This window comes from Falco biarmicus, chromosome 15, assembly GCF_023638135.1.
Source record: "Falco biarmicus isolate bFalBia1 chromosome 15, bFalBia1.pri, whole genome shotgun sequence".
Lineage (NCBI taxonomy): Eukaryota > Metazoa > Chordata > Aves > Falconiformes > Falconidae > Falco > Falco biarmicus.
Window position 1 is genome coordinate 5,313,023 of NC_079302.1, and position 20,419 is coordinate 5,333,441.

General features: G+C 38.0%; 1 protein-coding gene across 2 annotated transcripts in view; it reads right to left on the reverse strand.

The window, feature by feature from the left end:
* CDH13 (cadherin 13) overlaps nucleotides 1-20,419 on the reverse strand; it is a 509,494-nt gene that overhangs the window by 57,856 nt on the left and 431,219 nt on the right. For both annotated transcript variants that reach the window (XM_056360499.1, XM_056360498.1), the window contains exons 9-10: nucleotides 5,380-5,562; nucleotides 4,137-4,390 (exon numbers count right to left, since the gene is read on the reverse strand). In XM_056360499.1, coding sequence (XP_056216474.1) covers nucleotides 4,137-4,390; nucleotides 5,380-5,562 — 437 coding nt within the window. The remainder of the gene's footprint in view (nucleotides 1-4,136; nucleotides 4,391-5,379; nucleotides 5,563-20,419) is intronic.

The window sequence follows — 20,419 nt, forward strand, 5'->3', positions numbered from 1 at the left end:
TAGGTAATAAAAATATATTGCCATGATAAACCATGAAACCACAGAACAATGTTGCTTTAATTAAAAATTACAAATACACTGCAGTAAACAACTTATTTACATGTACTTAAAAGTCTAACTATTGAATACCCTGGACTTGTTGAATCCAAGAAATGGGAAAAATACTGAAACCAGTCTCTTCATACAAATACCGAGGACTGTAACTGTGTTTAATTAAGATCTACTGTTAATAATGGATTTCAGAGAGTGAAGTTCTTTTAATTTCCCAAGGTAGGAAATGTTATTAAATTTGGCCTTTAACTTTTCATTGACATGTACACTTGAAACTTCTGATTAAAATTTCAGAGGTTGAGAAGAAGCACCCAAAATTAAACTCTTAAATCTGGCACAAAAATAACAATGATCCCTGATTAAGAAATCAAATTTCAGAAACTTCATTACTGTTCTATTAATAAATTGGTGGGTTATAATTAAAATGAGGCCTGCTGGATTTCTTTCATTTTTTAATTCTAAAAAAGTTTGAATCTGTAGAGGGAATTAAATACTTTTTTTAAAAAAATAGGTTAATGAATCTAAGAAATGTGATCCAACTCAAACAGGTTCCTTTTCTTTCTGGGAGTGATCACAGCAGAACAAACATTATTGTCCACCCAACGGGGTGTGCTCATGAAAAATTACTGGTTCTGTCTGCTCCTTCCCTTTTACAACATCCATAGTCCAAAGCTCACTATCCTCGTAGAATTTTCACAGGAAATTATAGATGTAGGTATAGCTGTGAAAGTCGGTGTTAACCAAGTTTTAAAGGGGTATGTTTTAGAGTAAGATTAAACTTGATGCTTACATTATTTAGCTGGTCAATATGAGCGTGCAGTTCTTGTTTCCAGGATGATGTTTCTACCTCTGCCTTGAGTTTCTTTGAAATGTTAACGTCAGTAGATCAGAGAAGAGCTGACACCATGAAAGTTCACTGCTAATCGTGTGCAGACAAATAGCTAGAGCTCAAGGTATGTGCTTTTGAGTCTTACAAATACTTGGAGTCATATTTTTTTCAGTGTGATACATTTTGCCAGCTTGTTTGAGCTTTTAAATGAAATTCTTTCTCAGTCTGCAAAAACACTTCAAGCTGAAGAATAAGAAAGAAAATTGCTTCAAAAGTACAGCTGCCTTTAGGAATTTTTACAAAGTAAGCCATGTTTTTCAGAGAGATAAGTAATTTGAATCTGATTCAGATATGCAATGTTCAAAGAATAAATTCAGTCTAGATGTGGACAATGGCACAAATGGTTTCTATATACTATTCATGGTTCTTGAAATGCATTTATGATGTTATATCTAGTAACTGAATTTCCTGATTACAAATAATCATCAGCTCACCCTACAAGTTTTATATAGAAAAATAACTAAAAATATCTCCCTGCAGTTAGGCATATCTCAGTTGTTATAGGTTGAAAATAATAATAAAAAAGTAACATTACTAATTCTCTGTTTGCATTCACCTGCACATTTTCAACAGATATATAATTTATTGGGGGTGATGCATATTGTTCACACAGCACACAATACAAATTTATTGCTTCTTGCAGACACAAAACATTGCTTGCCTGTGGTCATTGTTATTTAGTGTAATAGCTCATTCAACAGTCTGTATCGTGCCTGCTTAGCCTTTATTTTACCTATATAATCATAGTAAGGATTCTCATGATCTATAGCAGCACGGTCTGAAAACCATGCGGTTTGATATATACTCTCTATAAATATGAAGTCCTGGACCTAGACCCAAATTCTAAACATGCCTGTCTGTAGATACTTGTTGGAAAACATTTTGGCCAGACCCAAACTAGCGAGTAGCTGTTGCCTTTATACATGCATTTTTACACTACCCTTAATTGCAGATGCTGTTCTCATATACTAGTCTTCTTTTTTTCACGGCTAGTAGCTATGTGTTTCAATAATACCCGCCAGTGTTAAAAGTATCTTTTAAAAATGCTATTTTACGCTTTCCTGTTATTTTAGCAAAAGGACATACAGGTAGTCACATCAGCCCTTTGTGAATCATTCCACCATTTCCCAGATTTTCAGTACATTTGCATTATTTTCTTCTAACTTATACAGCCACTTCCTTCTACATAGTTGCTGTATATGATCATGCCCCATTCCCAAGCCAGTCTAGCTTATTTCTGCTCTTTCCTGCACATGGAGAGTAAGAAAAAACATAGTCTTGCTTTTGGCTAAAAGCCTTCCAGGTTTTGGCCATCCAGGTATGGTAAAACAACTGGGAAAATTCTATTTAGATTACAACCTAGTTACAGTCAAGATTTGAGAGTTCCTTTGCAGCCAGCTGTGAGATGTGGTAGACTCAAAAAACGTTAATGTTACCTAACTGGTTACACACAATACTTAAAGCCACGTTCGAGTTCTCAGTGACTCATTGGCTATGTCCTATAATTTTAATGGCAACATAGTTCAGAGAAATTCAGCAAAATCAGTAAGTAGGTCAAGGAGAAAAATTCAGATAATAGTTTTTGGATTGTTGGTTTTGATAACCAAATCTTTATACTTTCTTGGCTTTTCTAGCATAAAAAAAATATCAACTGTTACATTAATTAATATGACTTTCCTTCCATGAAAATACATAGATATATGCAGAACTTCAACAATTATGTTTCTTAAAGTCACTCCCAATGCAACTGGGAATCAATACCTTTTCCCTACACAGTCCAGATTCTGAGTAATGCTTATGAGGGTGATATTGCTGCATCTGACAAGCAATAGAAATTCCACAGGTTTGCCACCCATAGACACAAATCTGTATGACCACAGTGAATGAAATAAGGAATCTTTGGAGCAAAAACTAAAATTAGGAATCAAAATGCATTCTGCAAATAAATAAATTTAGAAAACAAGGGGAACGACATACGCTAAGATATTTTAATGGCAGAAATCAGAGGTGTTTTTGATAGAGAAAACCTGAAATATTCATACTCCATTAACTAGGTATTTCTTAGATGATACAGAGAATTGGAACTTTTAATTATCTGCCTTGCCTTTTTCCCCCTTCCCTGGAGATGAGCAGGCTTGCCTGCTTAAATTCATCTCACCATTCGAATCCACGGCTGTCAGCACGGGGCTTTGCAATGGCATGCTTACCAACACTTGCTACTGACAGAGAACATCTCCAAGATCAGTAGCTTTCTTTTATTGTAGAACTGTACATATGTCAAAACTTCTTTAAGAAGTGCTAAATAATCCTGATAGCAGAGAAATCTATGTCTATGGTATAGATTGACAGTGCACATTGTTCAGGTTACACTTTGAAGTCATTCTCACAGAGATGTTTATGCCCTTTTATATACATTGATATCTAGGGGAAATTAGACTCACAAGTAAGAACAAAAAATTAAACACAATGCCTAACCTGCAATTCTCAAACGCTGAGAAAAGCATTCTGCAAAGTCAATTTAGTAGGAGAGAAGAAAGGAGTTGATCTTTCATTGCTCAACAAATCTAAAAACAAAAGACCAGACCAGGTAGATTAACGTATAAGATGATGGCACCACTTCATAGTCCTTGCACCATGGCACACATATGGGATTATATTGTCATACCACAGAAATAATAATTTACTTTCATCTATCAGAGCAAATCCAAGTCTTAGTTTACTGTAACTTTAGTGCTTCACTGGGAAATACTTACTCAGCCCTTGAACACGAATGGACGGTCATTATTTCACAGAGAGACATCATAAACTGACTTAAACCATATGTAAACCAGGTAAATTATTTCTATACACATTATCAATTTTTATGCATTTTTCTCTGGCTCTCATGAAGGAAGAGGAATAAACAAGCAGGCAAAAAGTGATTTTAAAAGACTATGTGCAGCTACGTCTATTGCTTGTGGCACTCGAGCGTTCTACTGCAGTAATCTCAGAGCCTGGAAAACTACTGTCCTCTGTCTAATGTGGTTCTTTGCTTTCACCATACTCAATATCTTCATTGCAGTGGGAAAAACAAGTAAATTGGCACTTATTATGTAGGGCCCAAACAACTTTAATTTAATTCTGTACTCACAGGCAAATTATTGGGCACAAAAGACATATTTTCTGATAGATGAAAATTAGAGGGTACTGCACTCACCTGATAGTCTGATGTTGCAAAGTATCTGGATCAGTGGCATTTACTGTTAGCACGACACTGCCAATGGGGATGTTTTCTTGTTTTGTCACTGTCATTGGGTTTGGGTGGAAAAGTGGACCTTCATTCACGTCTTCAACAGTGATCTGAACTGTTGCCGTGGAGCTGGGGCCATAGGCTATGTCTGGAATCAGAGGGTCCTCGTTTTCTACTTTGATCAGCAGCGTGTGAAATGCCGAAATCTCATAGTCTAAAGGCTGTAAAACACATTATAAAACCAGAGTGCAAGGTGCAAAGACAGTACTTAACACTTTTTCCTTGTACCCCATTGCAAACTCAGGGAAGACACAATCACCCAGGCAGGGACAACAGCATTCCTCGCATCTGGTACTTGGTCAGAGTTCAGCATTAGACACAGTGGTAGTTATAAAGTGCATTGAAGATAATGAACGTAATGGACTTAACGAAGGATGGAGACATCCCTTTATCCAAGAACATATACTTTTTTGCCATACCTCACACATATAATTTAATTCTAATGTATACATGCTTATTTATGATGTAATATACATTTAGCAAACAAATCAGTCATACTTAGTAGCTACTTATGATAAGTGACATGAAGTTATTTTCTCAACTCCTACCTTGAAATTAAAAGCATTACCATGGAAATACATGCCATTTGTCTTAAGAATTGAAAATGATTCTTCTGAAGTCAGAGAAAATTCCGGTACAGGCAGCAACCAGGGCTATTTTCTTTCTTTCTTTAAGTATGAGATATAGGATTATCTTCATACAAAGATAGGCAAGAAAAATTTTCGTGAGACTTCAGAAATGTGGGGCCAAAGATGGCTCTCCAGTTCAGTCTGAAGCCACGTCCCTTACTTCCCTGGTATTTGCAGCTGTGTTCTCTAACTGAGAACAAAATGTGGCCCTTGAATTCAAATGACCCCTAGCCACAAACAAAAACCTTTTGTGAAGTCTCACTATTAATTTTGACACTTACTGCAAAACTAGCTGTTATTTAAGCACAGTGGTGATATATTTAGCAACAGGCAGGTCCTTATAACTAAAGAAGTAAGGTTACTGTGACCGAGGAAGGGGTTATACATATTTTTTGGGGCAAGGGCTGGTAGCCAACTACATATTTTTGAGTTAATTATCCTTGCTGTGCTTTTGCTTATACACTATATCCAGTGGGTGGACCTTACAGTAATAATGCAGTACAACAGCAAATTGTTCTTACTTTGACAACAGAGAGCATTCCCTCATTAGTCTGGGGATTGGTATGGATTTCAAAACTCTGCCCTGGATTTCCATTAATAATGGTGTAGACAGCTCTCCATGCTCCGGTCGCTGGGTCATCTCTGTCACCAACGGTCAAGTTTACTATTACACCTGTGACTCCCTCCTTCACGGTGGCTTGAAACTAGGAAAAAAAAAATACATAGAGAAAATTGTTACTATTTTCAATTAATGACCACATACACACACACAAAATATCCAAGCCAGAATTAATTATTTATGACAACAGGAGAAAGATGTAATCCTTGATTAAAACTGAACGTTATAGGCTCTAAATAATACATTCTCACTCATGAAATATAAGGTAACACATTACAGCTGCTCTTCATTTAATAGATGGCAGATAAGCAGCAATGTGATAGGAGTCAAGTTGTGAAAGATTCTGATCACAAGACAACAGTCCATCTCGTAATACTGGAAAAGTGAATCTTGGAAATATATAGTGTTGCGTAGGTGCCCATGCTATCAGAAAGGGAACTATACTGATAGCGAAGCAGAAGATATGCTGACTAACATAGCCCATTCTTGCCCTTGAATGTACTGTTATTTAAAAATAATCCAGTTTTGCATTTCAGACTATTATTTTCATAAATTACTCCACCCATAATAATTTTTCACTATACTGTTACCAATACATGAAATATTTTTCACAAAAAGTGTTCCCATACCATTTTTTTGAGGGGTTGCTCTAACATGCTCAAAAATAATTGGACCTCATGCTACCACTTTGTCTGCATAACTAAAAGTCAATGTTAGCTTCTTTTTCCAGTGGAAGAATTTTTTATGACCTTGTGAAGTTTGTTGCATTGCTGTACTATTCAGCCAGCCAAACCCTGTGAGAAAATTCTAATTTACTATCCAGACAAACAGTGTATAACAACAATCTTATTTATGTAGGAAAAATATTAAGCAAACCATTGGAAAAGCTTGTAAGGGTCAGACTTAATAACACTCCTCACCTTTCAAGTACTTGAGGCTGACGTGCTAAAAGCACTGTATATAAGAGTGATAATACTTGCTTTATAGGTGGATAAACCAGAATGATAACATACCTAATCCTGAGAAGTGCTGAACATCAGCAGCACCACTATAGATCATTAGAAAATCTTAGCATTTCTAGGGATTAAGCCTTGAAAAGTCTGAAATTACAAACTTTAATGACACAAATAGGCTTTGCTGTACGTGCACTGCTTAAAAGATACATCATGCGGTGACAATATATCACTCAAGGGCAAAAATCACCCAGGTGGCCTCAAGACCTGAATAGACTAAATGTGTTTTGCTCTGCCTTATAGACCACATGAAGCCATAACACTACAGAAGATTTTGTGAGACTACTGAATCCAGAAAATGGCATTTTATTAATATATAGATTTCACAATCTGGACAAATAGCAGGTAAAATGGATTTCCTCATAGTAAAATACAGCAGAGACAACTATGTTTTTTCCTGCATTCAGTTATCTTTGTTTTCATTTCTTCCAAAAGATTTATGTTTCCAAACCGTTTTTCAATTTAGCTATTTGAATGTAGGCATTCAGTTCAAGCTTTCCAACCTCAAACCTGATTTTATTAAAGGATGACATTAATGATTGGCTATTTCTACCTTCTTTAGTGTATTTAAGGAAGAAATGTAAAGATTATTTTGATTTTTATATTTAATATGTGACAGGATGTGATTGAGCTTTGTTTCCAACAGATTATTAAGTTCATTGACAATTTAATTAACTCTAAATGAGAATATAACAATATTTTTGCTTGCTATAAAACAAACAAAAAAAGCTCTATGAAGAATCTTGGAAATAACACAGGAACGATTACCAAGATTGTGTTCCTTCCTGCTCAGCAAAATGCTGCCACTGGAAAGCACACTTGGACACCTCTTACTGTAACTGAAAATAAGCGATTAGCCTGATTGATATTTTTGTGTTACTTCATATTGTCTCAGCTAGAGGATGATCAGAACCATAAAGGCAAGAATTTTTTCCAGCAAGTGTTCAGTACCAAACAATTCCTATCGAGCTATGCAAAAAGGTGACTGGATTTCAAGGAACCCGGTCCTAAAGAATCTAACCCTTAGATCTGACTTGGCATCTGCTCCTAATTCATATTGATCCTTCTGAAAAATCTTTTCCTTAATCCACTAGTCTGATTCAATTAAGTGTTCAATACTCCCTGGATCACCTTGGGAACAGTAAGACCTGTTGGGAAAAAAAACGTTTCAAGATGTGGCTATTTTATTCAGATACATAATTGTGAAGCCGGTGAGATAAATTTATTATGCTTACCCCACCACTGCCAGACTATGATAGGAAAGGTTGCCATGATGCGCCAGCTAGTTCAGAAAATATTGACTATCACTTTAAGGATACCTAATTCAAGGATATCTCAGCTAGGGTCGGCTTTCCTCTGCATTCCTATTTTCTCCTTATTTAGGAAGGGCTCTCAGCAGCTTCAATTGCAGTGAGCTAGCGCAGAAAGGGGACATAGACTTGCTGGGGGTATAAAACTGCAGAGCTGCTGGCACCTGCAGATCAAGGGAATGACAACGTCTACAGGCAAAGGCTGTGCCAAGCCAAGTAACACCAAGAGTAGTGGTGCACACACCCCTAGCATTCCTTGCATTTTAGAAATGACCCTATAAACACAGAGGGTGTTTTGAAGCTGTCTGGAACATTAGACTAAAATCTGTTCAAGATGGGTGAAAAAGTGGAGTGATCGAATCACAGAAGCTGTCACATGGATCTACTCTAAATTTATAACGTGAAAGCTGTAATAAATCACAGATTTGTGATTGCAAAAGATAAATACTGACTGTGAAATAGTGAAATATCGTGTATATTATCTAAAAGTTGAGCCCTTCTTCCTGTTCAGCCACCTTTATATAAAGAATAGACTGTATATCAAAAATAGCCTTCCCAGTATCTAGAAAAATCTGTTACATTTATACTGGATCCCTTTCAACGATAAAGTACAGGAATTTAAAAAACTATGAAAGGACAAAAATAGGAATTACATTTGGAAATAGAGAAAAGATAACCACAAGTTCATCATATTTCAAAATAAAAGGTTTACATTCTCAAAGCATGGTGCTTAACTGAGAGAGTCTGATCCAGTGCTCTAAAATAAAACCCCACAGTGGCTAACACAACTAATTGGATCACAAGTTAATTGATTTCAGTCTTTTTAAATATCTGCACATCCCCTAAGCACCACTATAAATTAACAATAAAATAGATGAGTTCAGTACTTTATTTAAACTGCTATCATCTGCACCCATATTAAAAATAGTAAGTTAGAAGGCTGGAAGGAGCTATGTTCGTTTACTACTACTGAGCATTTGAATATGTAAGGTTAACTTGTTCTGTGGAGTGCTATGCCATGTTGTCATTTCTTGTGTTTATCATGCATACAGCCTGGAAATTTTAGTAATTGTCATATTTATTTATAAATGTAAGGAAAAAAAAAAAAGACCTTATTATCCTCTTCTGCACCCAAAAGCTTCTGGAAAAAACACAGAAGAACAGACAACAGACTGATAACAACTTAGAAGGAAACAGAGTAAACAGCAGCCAGCAGTCTGTGCTTGATCATCTGGGTTTTGTAGACAAATGAGACTTTTAATGTGTAACTGAAACACACTGAGGAAATACAATGACAGATGTAGATGAAGAGATCCTCCAAGAGTATGAAGGCAGCTTGTGAGGAAGCACAAAGAGACTTGAAAATATAACAAATGAGCAACGTTTGCCATCATGATGGACTGATGGGAAGCAGATATTGACCACTGGATGTTCTTGTGAGAGCTGGCAAAGGCGGTTCCGCTAGGCATGGAGGTCCCTGACAGCGAAAGCAAGCAGCTCGTATTTCTTGCAATGAAGTCAGTAAAGGGATGGCGAGGAAACAAGTACTGTTGAAAACACTGCTAGAGTACAGCCTGCGTAACAGTGCCTGGGATGGCTCTGAGCGGAAGGGATATTCTCAGTCCAGCAGTCAAACTCTGCTCCTCCCTCCCCTGGATATTGCAAGCCTGCTCCTAAACTGCGTGCAGAGCTTGAGAAGACAAAATGAAAAATTATGATTCCAAGCTGGCAGGAATTTTCTTTTACTGAGTATAGGAAGTTCAAGATGGCAGGTATCTAGTGAGAATAATTAGGCCTGCTAAAAGGCTAGCTAAAGGGAGAAGTGGGGAAACAAACTTAATTGAACAACAGCTTCATCTTAGTAGCTGTTCCCTGGCAGACCCAGAATATAACACTGAGCCAAATCCTCCTCCACACTGAGGTCTGCGGTGAACTGGTGGGACACGACAGTGACAGCTCCCACCAAACAGCAAAGTGGCTCTGTGCGGTCTCAAGAAAAAAACAGTCTTGTCAGATTTCTGCCATGGGGCAGAGACGTGAAAAGATCACTTTGCAAAATGTTGTCACTTGAGAATCCAGGCACTAACCCCATTCTTAGCCTCAAACCCCCACTAGAAATAGCACCTAACCTGTATGAAAGTTGAATTCTTATCAGACAGCATTATTTAAGGCTTCTGTAGTAAGTGAGATTTTATTTACTCTGCTTCTCAGAGCACAGGGTAACAAATGAACTGAACTGCCTCAGAATCAGCTGTAGGCCTACTGTCCAGCAACAGCATGAGCATGCAGTACTAACCTTAATACCTTTATGAAACCACCAAAAACTGTCTCAGAGTGGGTACCGATATACCCAAATTAAAGAGCTGCCACAAGCAGCAAACACAGCGCAAGATCAACGTGCCTGGGGTTGGTGATCACTACCCCATGACTCATTAAGATTCTGCGTGCTGTGATTCCCAGTCAAGAACAAACAAATTAAAACTGCATGTCAGTTTGCATTTATCAGGGTGATATTCCAGTTGAAGGTATTCTGTGCTCCTATCACGTGTTTGTTTCCTCATCTATATCATAACAGATAAAAAATAATGGGATGTATTAATTCAGATGTCTCTATTAGAAATTTCCCAGGGAAACTGTATTATTGTATTTGTCCTCCTCCACTGAAGGCCACTTCTCTTGCAACTGTATTTTTCCTACATACTTTCTTGAAAATATGAAGACAAGCTCACACAACCTCTTGCAATCTGTTTGCTCTTTGTCTGTGTTTTCTACTTTACACGCTGTCATTCGGTATGTGTGCACTTGAGTGGCCAGTATTTATTTGCTAAGGAAACAATGTATTTTCCATAGCTCTGTATCTGGAATATCTCCAAGGAAAAATGAATTTTCAATGTGATCACAAGGGTTCATACTCTCAAGCAATGAGGACTAAGAACCTCCTAAATGTCAGTAATGGAAATTTCTTGTGGAATTCACTGGGATACGAAGCCCAGCTCAAGCACTAACCACAAACCAAGCAGTCTGGCACTAGGAGCTCATCAGACTTCACGAACTAGGCAGGTGAAGTACTAGGTGGAGCTATTTAGTGTAACATCTGTGCACTGAACAAAGTGATACTGATGGTTCTTCAGTCACCTTTCATCTTGGCACCATCACCAAACGTGCTGGCCTGCTTTCGGGGGCCCCGGGGCGGGCTGAAAACAGGGGAGCTGAGCAACATCAGTTTATCCGAATTTTCCACGTGAGCAATGTAAGTGCCAATTTTGTGGGCAGGGCAAGTTGTAACTTGGTATTACATTCACCCTAATGTTTTCTACAGATTTTGAAGGTATTTTTCCTCTTAAAACTGTGCTTAGCCTTTACTATATGGACAGGAATAGCTGCTGTATTTCACTATAGAGAAAGCTGTATTAACGTAATGGATTCAGCTGATGTAAGGTGTACATGAAGCAACATATGAAGCACTTTGGAAGCCATTTAGATGAAAGATACTATGTAAAAATATAAAGCATTATCATAGCGTGACAAGGATTTGATGGTGTAAACTAGATATAAAACACAAATTAAAGCTATGAGTCACCTAAACAGTCTTTAGTAATTGTCATTGTCTTACTGCCATAATGCTGGCTCGTAGGCATTATATTAATTCTTAACTTAAAGTGTTTCTTTCATTTTATTCTATATTTTTTCTAAGTACGTAATATTCTTCCATTTCCCTGGTGAAATTACAGAAAGAATTCAATTGTTGCTTAGGAAAAATCTTTCCGAATATATGAAATTGACCATAATAATTTTAGAAGCATTTTCACTTTTTACTTTTGAATTGTTTTCACAGGCTATGTATTGTAAATGCCTTGTGATCTTTCAAGGCACACACCAGCTACTTTACAAAAATAAAGGTACTGCTTAACAACAAAAGACTTAATGAATATTTTTGTCTACTAGGTGTTGTCATTTGCAACAACAGCAACAAATCCAAAAGATTAATTAGCTAAAAGGAAGGCCAAACATTAAGTTCTGCTCCCTGTAACATGGCTACAATTTCTGCAGGCTCCATGTGTGTGCCTTTTCATTGAAAACCATAAAGATGCTGGATATCACTGGTATTAATCACAAATGATCAAAAAAAGGCAAGTTTCAACATGACTATCTCATTTTGCTGCTCATCAGTCTGCTTGGAAAAGTACTGCCAAGGACTACTAGTGATGCAACAAAGAAACAAGAAAATATTAATCAGGGCTCCAGGTACAAGTCCCTCTGTGAGCAGTTTTCCATTGTGACAAAGCCAAGCTGTCTCTGGGATTCAGTGGGACCCCTTCAAGAATTCTTTAGGTATTAGGATTCATGACTGAGTAGGACAAGGAGAGAATGCAAAAATAACAGGGTAAAATGGATGGCTGGGTCATCTGCTGGGTGCTGTGAGAGTTGTCTGTGAAGCTGCCAGAGTGGTAATGAGAAAAGTTCTTCTATCCCTCTTGCAGACATTGTAAATCTTAGAAAATATTGGAAGATCTACAGATTAAGATCCCCATAAGATTCACAAAAGAATTTAAAGAACTCTCCTTCCTGCTCCTTTCCCACAGCAGTGCTGAAACCCCATTCAGGGCTGACGTTGTATTTCTATTCTCTCATTTATGTGCTTGCAGAAGACTAAAAAGCCATTCAGGGACTGTAAATAAGTGATGGTGAAGGATACTTGAAAATAGCCACTTTTTTTGAATCATTTTGAAGACTTCTGTTTACATTAGACTTTGACTCTCTCAGCCCAGCTCATGGCCTCACTGAGTGAAGGCAAAAAGATATTCCTAATACGTATTAATCATATGTTGAACGCTTGCTTCAAAGCCTGTTACCTCCAGGGTATACGTCAAATGTAGTACAGTTCTCTGAAGATTCAGAAAGAAGACAAACATGCTCCCTTTTTTTCAGAATATATAAGTAATTTAGAAAGGATTAATTCTTTTTTTCACTTTTCCACCTATAAATGCAAGGTGCATTTTTATGCAATTATTTCTAGAATAAATCAAGTACCCACAAATACAACAGACACTTCCAGACTGATGGTCGTATCATAGAAAAACAAAGAGTCTTTTCTCCAGGTGGACAGAGGACAATGAAACATCGCTATAAGATTTACTACACTTAAGGTACTTGTGAGAAAAAAAGACTTGAAGAAATAATGATTTTATTTTCTTACCTGTCAAAAATTCTTTCCTTTCAGGTAGGAAAAACCTATGTTTAAAATAACAGCATCATAGAAAACAACGATCTGACCAAGCCTGAAAGAGCAGACTACACCTATTCACCTCTTGCAGCATCAGTGCTGCCTAGGCACCAGGAAGAGATCTGCTTTTCACATTTATGAGACCACTTGTGATGTATTCAGCCAACTCAGCAATGTATTATTTCTTCCTCTGTGCACTTCCCATCGAGAGTAGTGTTAAGCCTATCTTCTTTCTAAGATGCTGTATGTCTTCTTTAAATAGAACGAACTTTAGATAGAATAGACGTAGCTGGATTTTTCTTTCTTTTGCATCCACTGCATTTTAGGAGCAGAAAGGTTTTACAGGCTTTTTCCCCTATCAATCCACACAGTTCTCGCTTATGCTAATGACAATCATGAGGGATGGGAAGGAGCCCTTGTTAAATGCTCCTCTTTCACTTTTAGCAGACTTTTCCAATCCAAACCAACTTTTCTGATGCTGAAGATTAACATCTGAACATATATGATTGAGCTTGCTGAAAATGCCTACTAATAGAAAAAAATGTGCAAGACACCTACTTATGTGACAAGGAATTTATGCAAACTGTCTTGAGCCACTAAGACTGCTTCACCTGCCAGTCCTAGTTACAGGTGGGACGCATTTGCTCCATGGGTCAGATCAATAAGCAACAAATTCCTGCTACTGGTTCCCAGCCTGTCACTTTTGGGGGGTTTGGCTGGATGTGGAAAGGGTTCAGAAAAGGTGTCATCTTCAACTTAATGGTTGAAGTTAGCACCTGTACCATTTAGGCTCCCTTAACAGCAGGACAGATGAATTTGCTCCCCTCTGAACACTGAAGAGGTAGGTAAAAGGGGAATTTCATCACAACAGAAAAACTGTTTTGATAGCTTTAACTAATGTCCATAGGCAGAGACCAGTTCATTTGCTACAAAGTCTGGAAGATCTGGAGGAATGAAGGAGAAACTACACTAGTGGCTTTAGTCTCCTCCCAGATATAAATAAAGGCAATATGTCCTCTGTGCTGATGGAGAGGGAGCTGGGCAGTGACAAGAGCTTCAGTCGGTGAAAACTACTGATGATTTTTAAGTTATTGTCATGTTTACATTTAGGAGATAGAGAAGGGGTTTTGTGACTTCTTTTTAGGAAGGTAACTTCCAGGGTTTCTTCTCATATTTGTACAAAACCTGTATTTTAGTGCTTATAAAAGCAAACTAATGGAAGAAGTTTAATAGAAAATGCTTCATTCTAAATAGGTCAAAGAACAAACATTTCCTAGATAAAATTCCGGAGAGATCTTGTTCACCTATATAACTACTAGTACAGTTAGGAATGAATGTTCTGTGAAATCCTAATTTCATGATTTCTTACATTTTTATCAACACAAATTTGTTCACTCCTCTATTCTATTATTTGAGGACTTAGCAATGAATAAGGTATTCCTGAATACCTTACCAAACATGCCCTTAGAACTGAAAAGATCTACAACCGTGTACAGATTTGATGAAAAAAATAAAATTCCAAGAAATCCGTTCTGACAAGCAAGGATTTATACATGTCTTGATGGGGAAAAAGAAAAAGGAAAAAGAAAAAGCTCATTAAGATGATGCTCTTTTTACTCAGGCAATCATTACCTAAAGTGAGATACATTTTTCTATGCGTTTCTCCTGACATATGTGAACACCAAATAGAAAATGCAGTCAGTTTTTTGAATGCACATAGTCTAATTTATGTGAATTCTGTAATGCTGTTGGCTGTTTTAAGTATTTGCTCAAACAAATTCTGAATAGTCATCTCCAGTGACTCAGCATCAATGCTGACAACTTGAAGTTCAGCACAATTTTTTGAAAACCCACCAGTCCTAGATTTAAAGAACCTAAGTGATAAGAATATCAGGAAATTCTTTGACAGTCAGCTCCAATGGTTATTTGTTCGCTGTTTAAAATGATGATGATTACCTCTCAACTCCACATAAATAAGGAAATAACAAATTAGTCTATGAAGCTCTTACATATAGACACTAGCTTTATAGCAACTGGCACAATATTTCAGAACCCAGTTCAAGATCAGGTTTAAAACATAGGTCAAATACAATTTCATTATTAAATTGTAGATTGGAACCAAGTCACAATTCAACAGTATTTCTAAATAAGATTGCCTGCCTAAGGAAATCACAGATTAACATGGGGCTTTTCAAATCCTTTACACACTTTTCAGAATGTTGTGAAAACACTCTGTTTTGGTATCTTATTATTGCAAGACTGAACCATACTCTTATCAGGTTAAGAAGCCAATATGTCTTTGCAGAGAGGTAGAAAGTACAATGTAAATGAGACTTTCTCCATGGCAGAATCTTTGGGCTCTTTGATAAAAAGAAGCATATGTATCCAAACGAGAAAACCTTGCTTTTTCTGCCCTGAGAGGATATTGCTTCCAAAGAAGGTAGTTATTCACTATGCCAGTTTACAGCTGATCACGACCCATGCTGCCAATAACAGATGTTTTGACAGTGGTTAAAGCTTCTTCACATGGTCTTTGGTGAGCCATGCCTAGCAGCACCATTTGAAGCATTCAAAGCAACTTGTATCTCTAGAATATTTTAGCAATGAATTTCATCAATTCCCCAGACTTCTGGCATTTTAGGTTGTGCCAGCTGATGAGGATGAGATGCCCTACATTTACATGTCCCTCCAGCTGAGAGCTGTCTGAAGTTAGCCCAGTTTGAAAACTCTTTTTTTGGAAGCAGATAAGAACTCTGCAAGGTTTCACACTGTTCCAGTGGAGGCAGGAGGTACAGATGGAAGTTTACAGGCAGTATTATCTGCAGTGATACAGAGTTTGACTGAATTTTAAAAATTAAATCTCTAGCCAGCATTTTGTTTTCTGTGGAAAACTGGGCGGGGAAGGGAGAATTTGGGCTCACTACTTCATATTTCAATTTATCTGAACACAGTAAGTTTTCCAAGTCTGCCAACAAAGCGATGAATGAAGTCTCCTGCATGTAGTTTTTTCTATTGGATATAAATGATTTTTTTTCCTCAAATTGTCTAGCCTACATCTGGTTTGCATAACATTCATTGAGCATAAATATTACTGCTATATCAAAATGCTATGATAGACAAAGACTCATTTAGAAATCACAGACATAGGTGAACTTTCATGATTAATCTTTTCCCTTTTCTCTTGTCCTCCCAATGCAGAAAAACCTTTGTCATCTTTTGAACATCCAGGTAAGCACAGAGCTCTCATTACCCTGATAGGGGACAATGAGGTCCTGGAGTCTCCAACCCTATTAACACAGAAAAATTCTTTTCACGAGGTCATCAAGAAAGAATAATAGAAATAAATGCAGCTCATTTGACTAATGACTACAGAGTGATCTAGGCCTCCCCAGCTAGCAATGTAATGGGAGGTTTCAAAGGCAGTTTGGGAGTTCACCTGCAGCTGGGGTGGCCTCCTCTGAAAACACGTAAGATTTCAGCATATATTGAGACATACAGTACTAAGCAGTGATTGAAGCAGGGAGCCACAGATGTATGGTTTGGCACTGCACATGGGGAAAAGGTCAGGAAAAAGGCAAAGGTATGCTAAATGGATTTATTGCTTTCTGCTTTAAGGATACCCATGGCCTCCTCCTCCCATTGCCCAGCTGCTTTTGTCAATGCTGGTTTCACCTTTTCTTGAAAGAAAAATATTTGTACTAACGGCAGACAAAACATTTCTTTTGTGAGTGCCCACTGTGTGCTCATTTCCTGTCCAGAACATGGCAGAGGGAACATTCAGGGCCCTTTCACTTTCTCACCACTAATTTATGTCTTCCTGACTATACATTCACTGCTTACACAGCTTTCTGGAACACCCACAGAGGTATAGCCTCCATTGGATGCGTTTTGCTGTAAATAGGTAGGTATCCATTTGGTCCTTTTTATTAATAAGGAGTATAAAGCATGAACTAAGGGGTTTTGTATATCCTGACACTGAATTCTCTCTAAGCAATTTGGAACATGTGGCTGACTACAAGCTTGGTGGCAGTGCTCCTCAGTTTGTGTCTGAGCACCAGGAACTGGGAGGGAGGTCAAGACAGGCTGAGGCACTACACTTGTGCTTCGGACAGAAAGATGTGCAAGTACATAGTGAAGTCTACATACATCGAATCAAGCTTGTCAGACTGACCTTGTATGGGTGACAGAGGTTACCTGAACAGGAGCAGCAAGTGTGGCCTGTCCCAGTGGCACACCATGGATATTGTGGCTGTGAAGACCATCAGTGTAATATGTTGATGGAAGGTGAGAAGCATCACACCTAGCTCAAACACACACCTCTGGGTAGGAGCAGAAAGTTCAGTGCACCTATGCAGCATGTAATCGCTAGAGCTGACTCTTGCTGGGATGTCCAGAATTCATAAAATTACTTCACCCTGGTCACAGCTAATGAGCAGCAGCTTAAGTGCTCCAGTTCCAAGCAGACCAAATTTCTAATGCAAATAAAGGCAATTCCCAGGAAATACAGGTGACGCCAAAAAACTAAATGTTTGGTATTATCATTGGTGTGCATCAAAAAAGCTTTTCCACAGGATTGAATATTTATTAAATCAGGACATGTATGAAGAAAATTAGTTTATTAAGCAACTGTGCTGCTACTCTCTCTTAAGACTGCTTCCCCTTCTTCTGTAGCAAATCTTGACATAATATGCTAATAGATCTGCATCAAAATTGTACACTAAACTCTTCCCAAGGAGAGAAAGCAAGTACACTAGCAATTAATTGGATCCTAACACACATTTCTAGATACAGATTTTTCAACTTAGCTTACCAGTTCTAGGGGAAATAATTTTAAGGGACAATAAATACCACTTTATTTTTATACACAGCAGTATGATATACTGTAAGCAGCCACCTCTTCTCCCCTTGGAAGGGAGAAAAATGCTGTGTTTGCAGGTACTTGAAACATATACTATTTCTTGCTTCTGAGTAAGCTCGTAATTAGAGTAGAAACATGAGGAACAATTTCAATGGAGCTTTAAACTCCAACAGGAGGGAAAAATCTATTTAAGGTTAGAACAAAATCTTTTTTAATCTGGCTAATGCTACTTTTGTGCTGATGCTGATCATTACATTTATTACTAAACGGTGGGACATTCCAAAGTGTCGACATCTGACTTCACTTACTAGAAGAGCAATCACTTTCAGATATCCAGCTTGGTGATCAATATGTAGATACCTATTTTTTAGTGAATCAAACCATGTTGTATCAATTTGGTGGTCTTTAGGATTTATAATCAAACTGCGATGACATCTGATTAATGCCAGCATAGGCTCCCTGAACCTTACAATATTCTTGTTCGTTTGGAGCTCAGATCATGGCAGGCTGATTACCCCCCTGAGTAACCGGGTCAGAGGTTAGCTAGCACCACAGCACACATTTAATTCAATCAATTCAGTTAGTGAAGCAGTTGGGGGAAAAAAAAACATTCCGATTGGTGTAACACTGCATTAGAAAATTTGTCCAGGATTTCTGTGCTCCAACTGATGAACATTTGTGCTCAATTTCTGATTTAATATTCTTCTGGGGTTTGCAACTTCAATTACTTGCAATATTTTCACTCATGAAGTCAGGGGTATTTAGCCTGGAGAAGGAAAAGAAAACCAGAGGAGGAAGAGCTGCCTGTATTAACCTGTATAATGCCCTTTTCTCACAGACACGCACACTTGCATGGCTCAGTTGTGGTTTTCCTGGTTACACACTCTGGTGGTGGCTCAGAAAAGACCTCTTGGTTCTCTCCATTTGTCTCTTTTGCCACTGCCAGATTTTAGCTCTTCTTATACTTTTTGTAGACTTTTAATGTCGTTAGCTGAGTACCACTTCATCTGACTTATAAGCAAAGAGACTTTGATCACTTGTGATATCCCAAGTCCTACATTCAGACAGCCCAGTACGTTTGTGTGTGCTCAGATGGAGATTGGGGGAGCTCATTAAAGATACCAGCACTGAACTTCAGTCACCTGGAGCAGCAAGGACTATGTCTGGGATGACATATCAAAAAGGACCTCTTACTACTCCCTAAAAGCCTCCAGGCACTTCTCACGAGTACAAATGCCCAGCAACTCAGTTTGACTCCTGCTAGTTAGGTTTGCATCCTACATAACGATCCCAAGTCTGCTAATACACAGATATTCTTTGTTGTGAGTCCTGAGGCTACTGCCACAGCACTGACTCTGCCTTCCGACCCAGAAATGGGTTGGTTATCACAGTTTCAGTGGATTAATTACAATGGAGAGCTTTCATCACACTTCAAAAGGAGCCAGTGCACATCACTCTCCATCAGTCAAGGCACAGGCCACAGCTGCACAGTCCAGACCAGCCATGATACTTAAACTTCTTTCTGCTACATGTGGGACCCAAGTGCTGTCCCAATTGTTAAATGCTAACGGCAGCCTAGAAAACACAGAATGACACAGTAACTGTGTTGCTCTGTAATATGCTGTTGCCACTGCTAGCAACACACCAAGTTTTGAGTTTGCAAGGCCTCAGACCTCCGGATGGAGGTTTGTCAGGCTGGCTCTGCGTGAACTGTCTTTGACAAAACTGATTTTAGGGGCAATAAAGAAAAAGTATCCAACAAATGTAAAAGACATCATATATACTAAATTTGGACGTAACATAGAGCTTTCGACCACTGAAGAAACAACAATGTGTAAAAGTACGTTAGCAAATACATAAAAATGACCCCAAGTGATCCCAAAGGGAGGAAGAAGAAATGACCAACATGAGCATCATGCTTGTCCTGGCAAAGGACTCCAGTGCTGACAGCTTGCCACAAGACTTCTACCACAAACACTGGAAAAAACACCAACTTTATGACTTAGAGGAACCACAAAAAAGCGAGAATAACAGCACAAAAAGGGGTAGAAACTAAGAAGAATGTGTACAACAATTTTATAACTGTCATATTATCATTAATGAAAGTTTTCCCGAGTAGATTTTTTTTTTTTCTGCAGCAATTTAATCTGGATTAACAATGGTTCTTGGTTTAGTTTTCCAGTTTACTAACAATAAATTCTTGGCTTTATAAATAAGGTGGGCTTACCCTTTGCACATCAACAAGATTCTGAGTGTAACAATACAACACCAGGGTTAGCCATTATTTGCAATGCTTCTTTAGAAGTTAAAGGAACTTTCCTGAGTAAGATTTTTTAATAAAGGAAATGAAGTTTTACACCTCCATTTTCCCTGCAAGCAGCAGAAAGTTGCAATTTAATCTCCTGCTTGCCCACGGAGAGGATCCATTTTCTGTATGTTCCTTTGGGGTTCTTTGGAATGAAAAACGCTCTATGGTTATAAAACATTCTCTAATGAAACTCACTCTGAACTAACTTTGGAACTGATGAATATCCTCC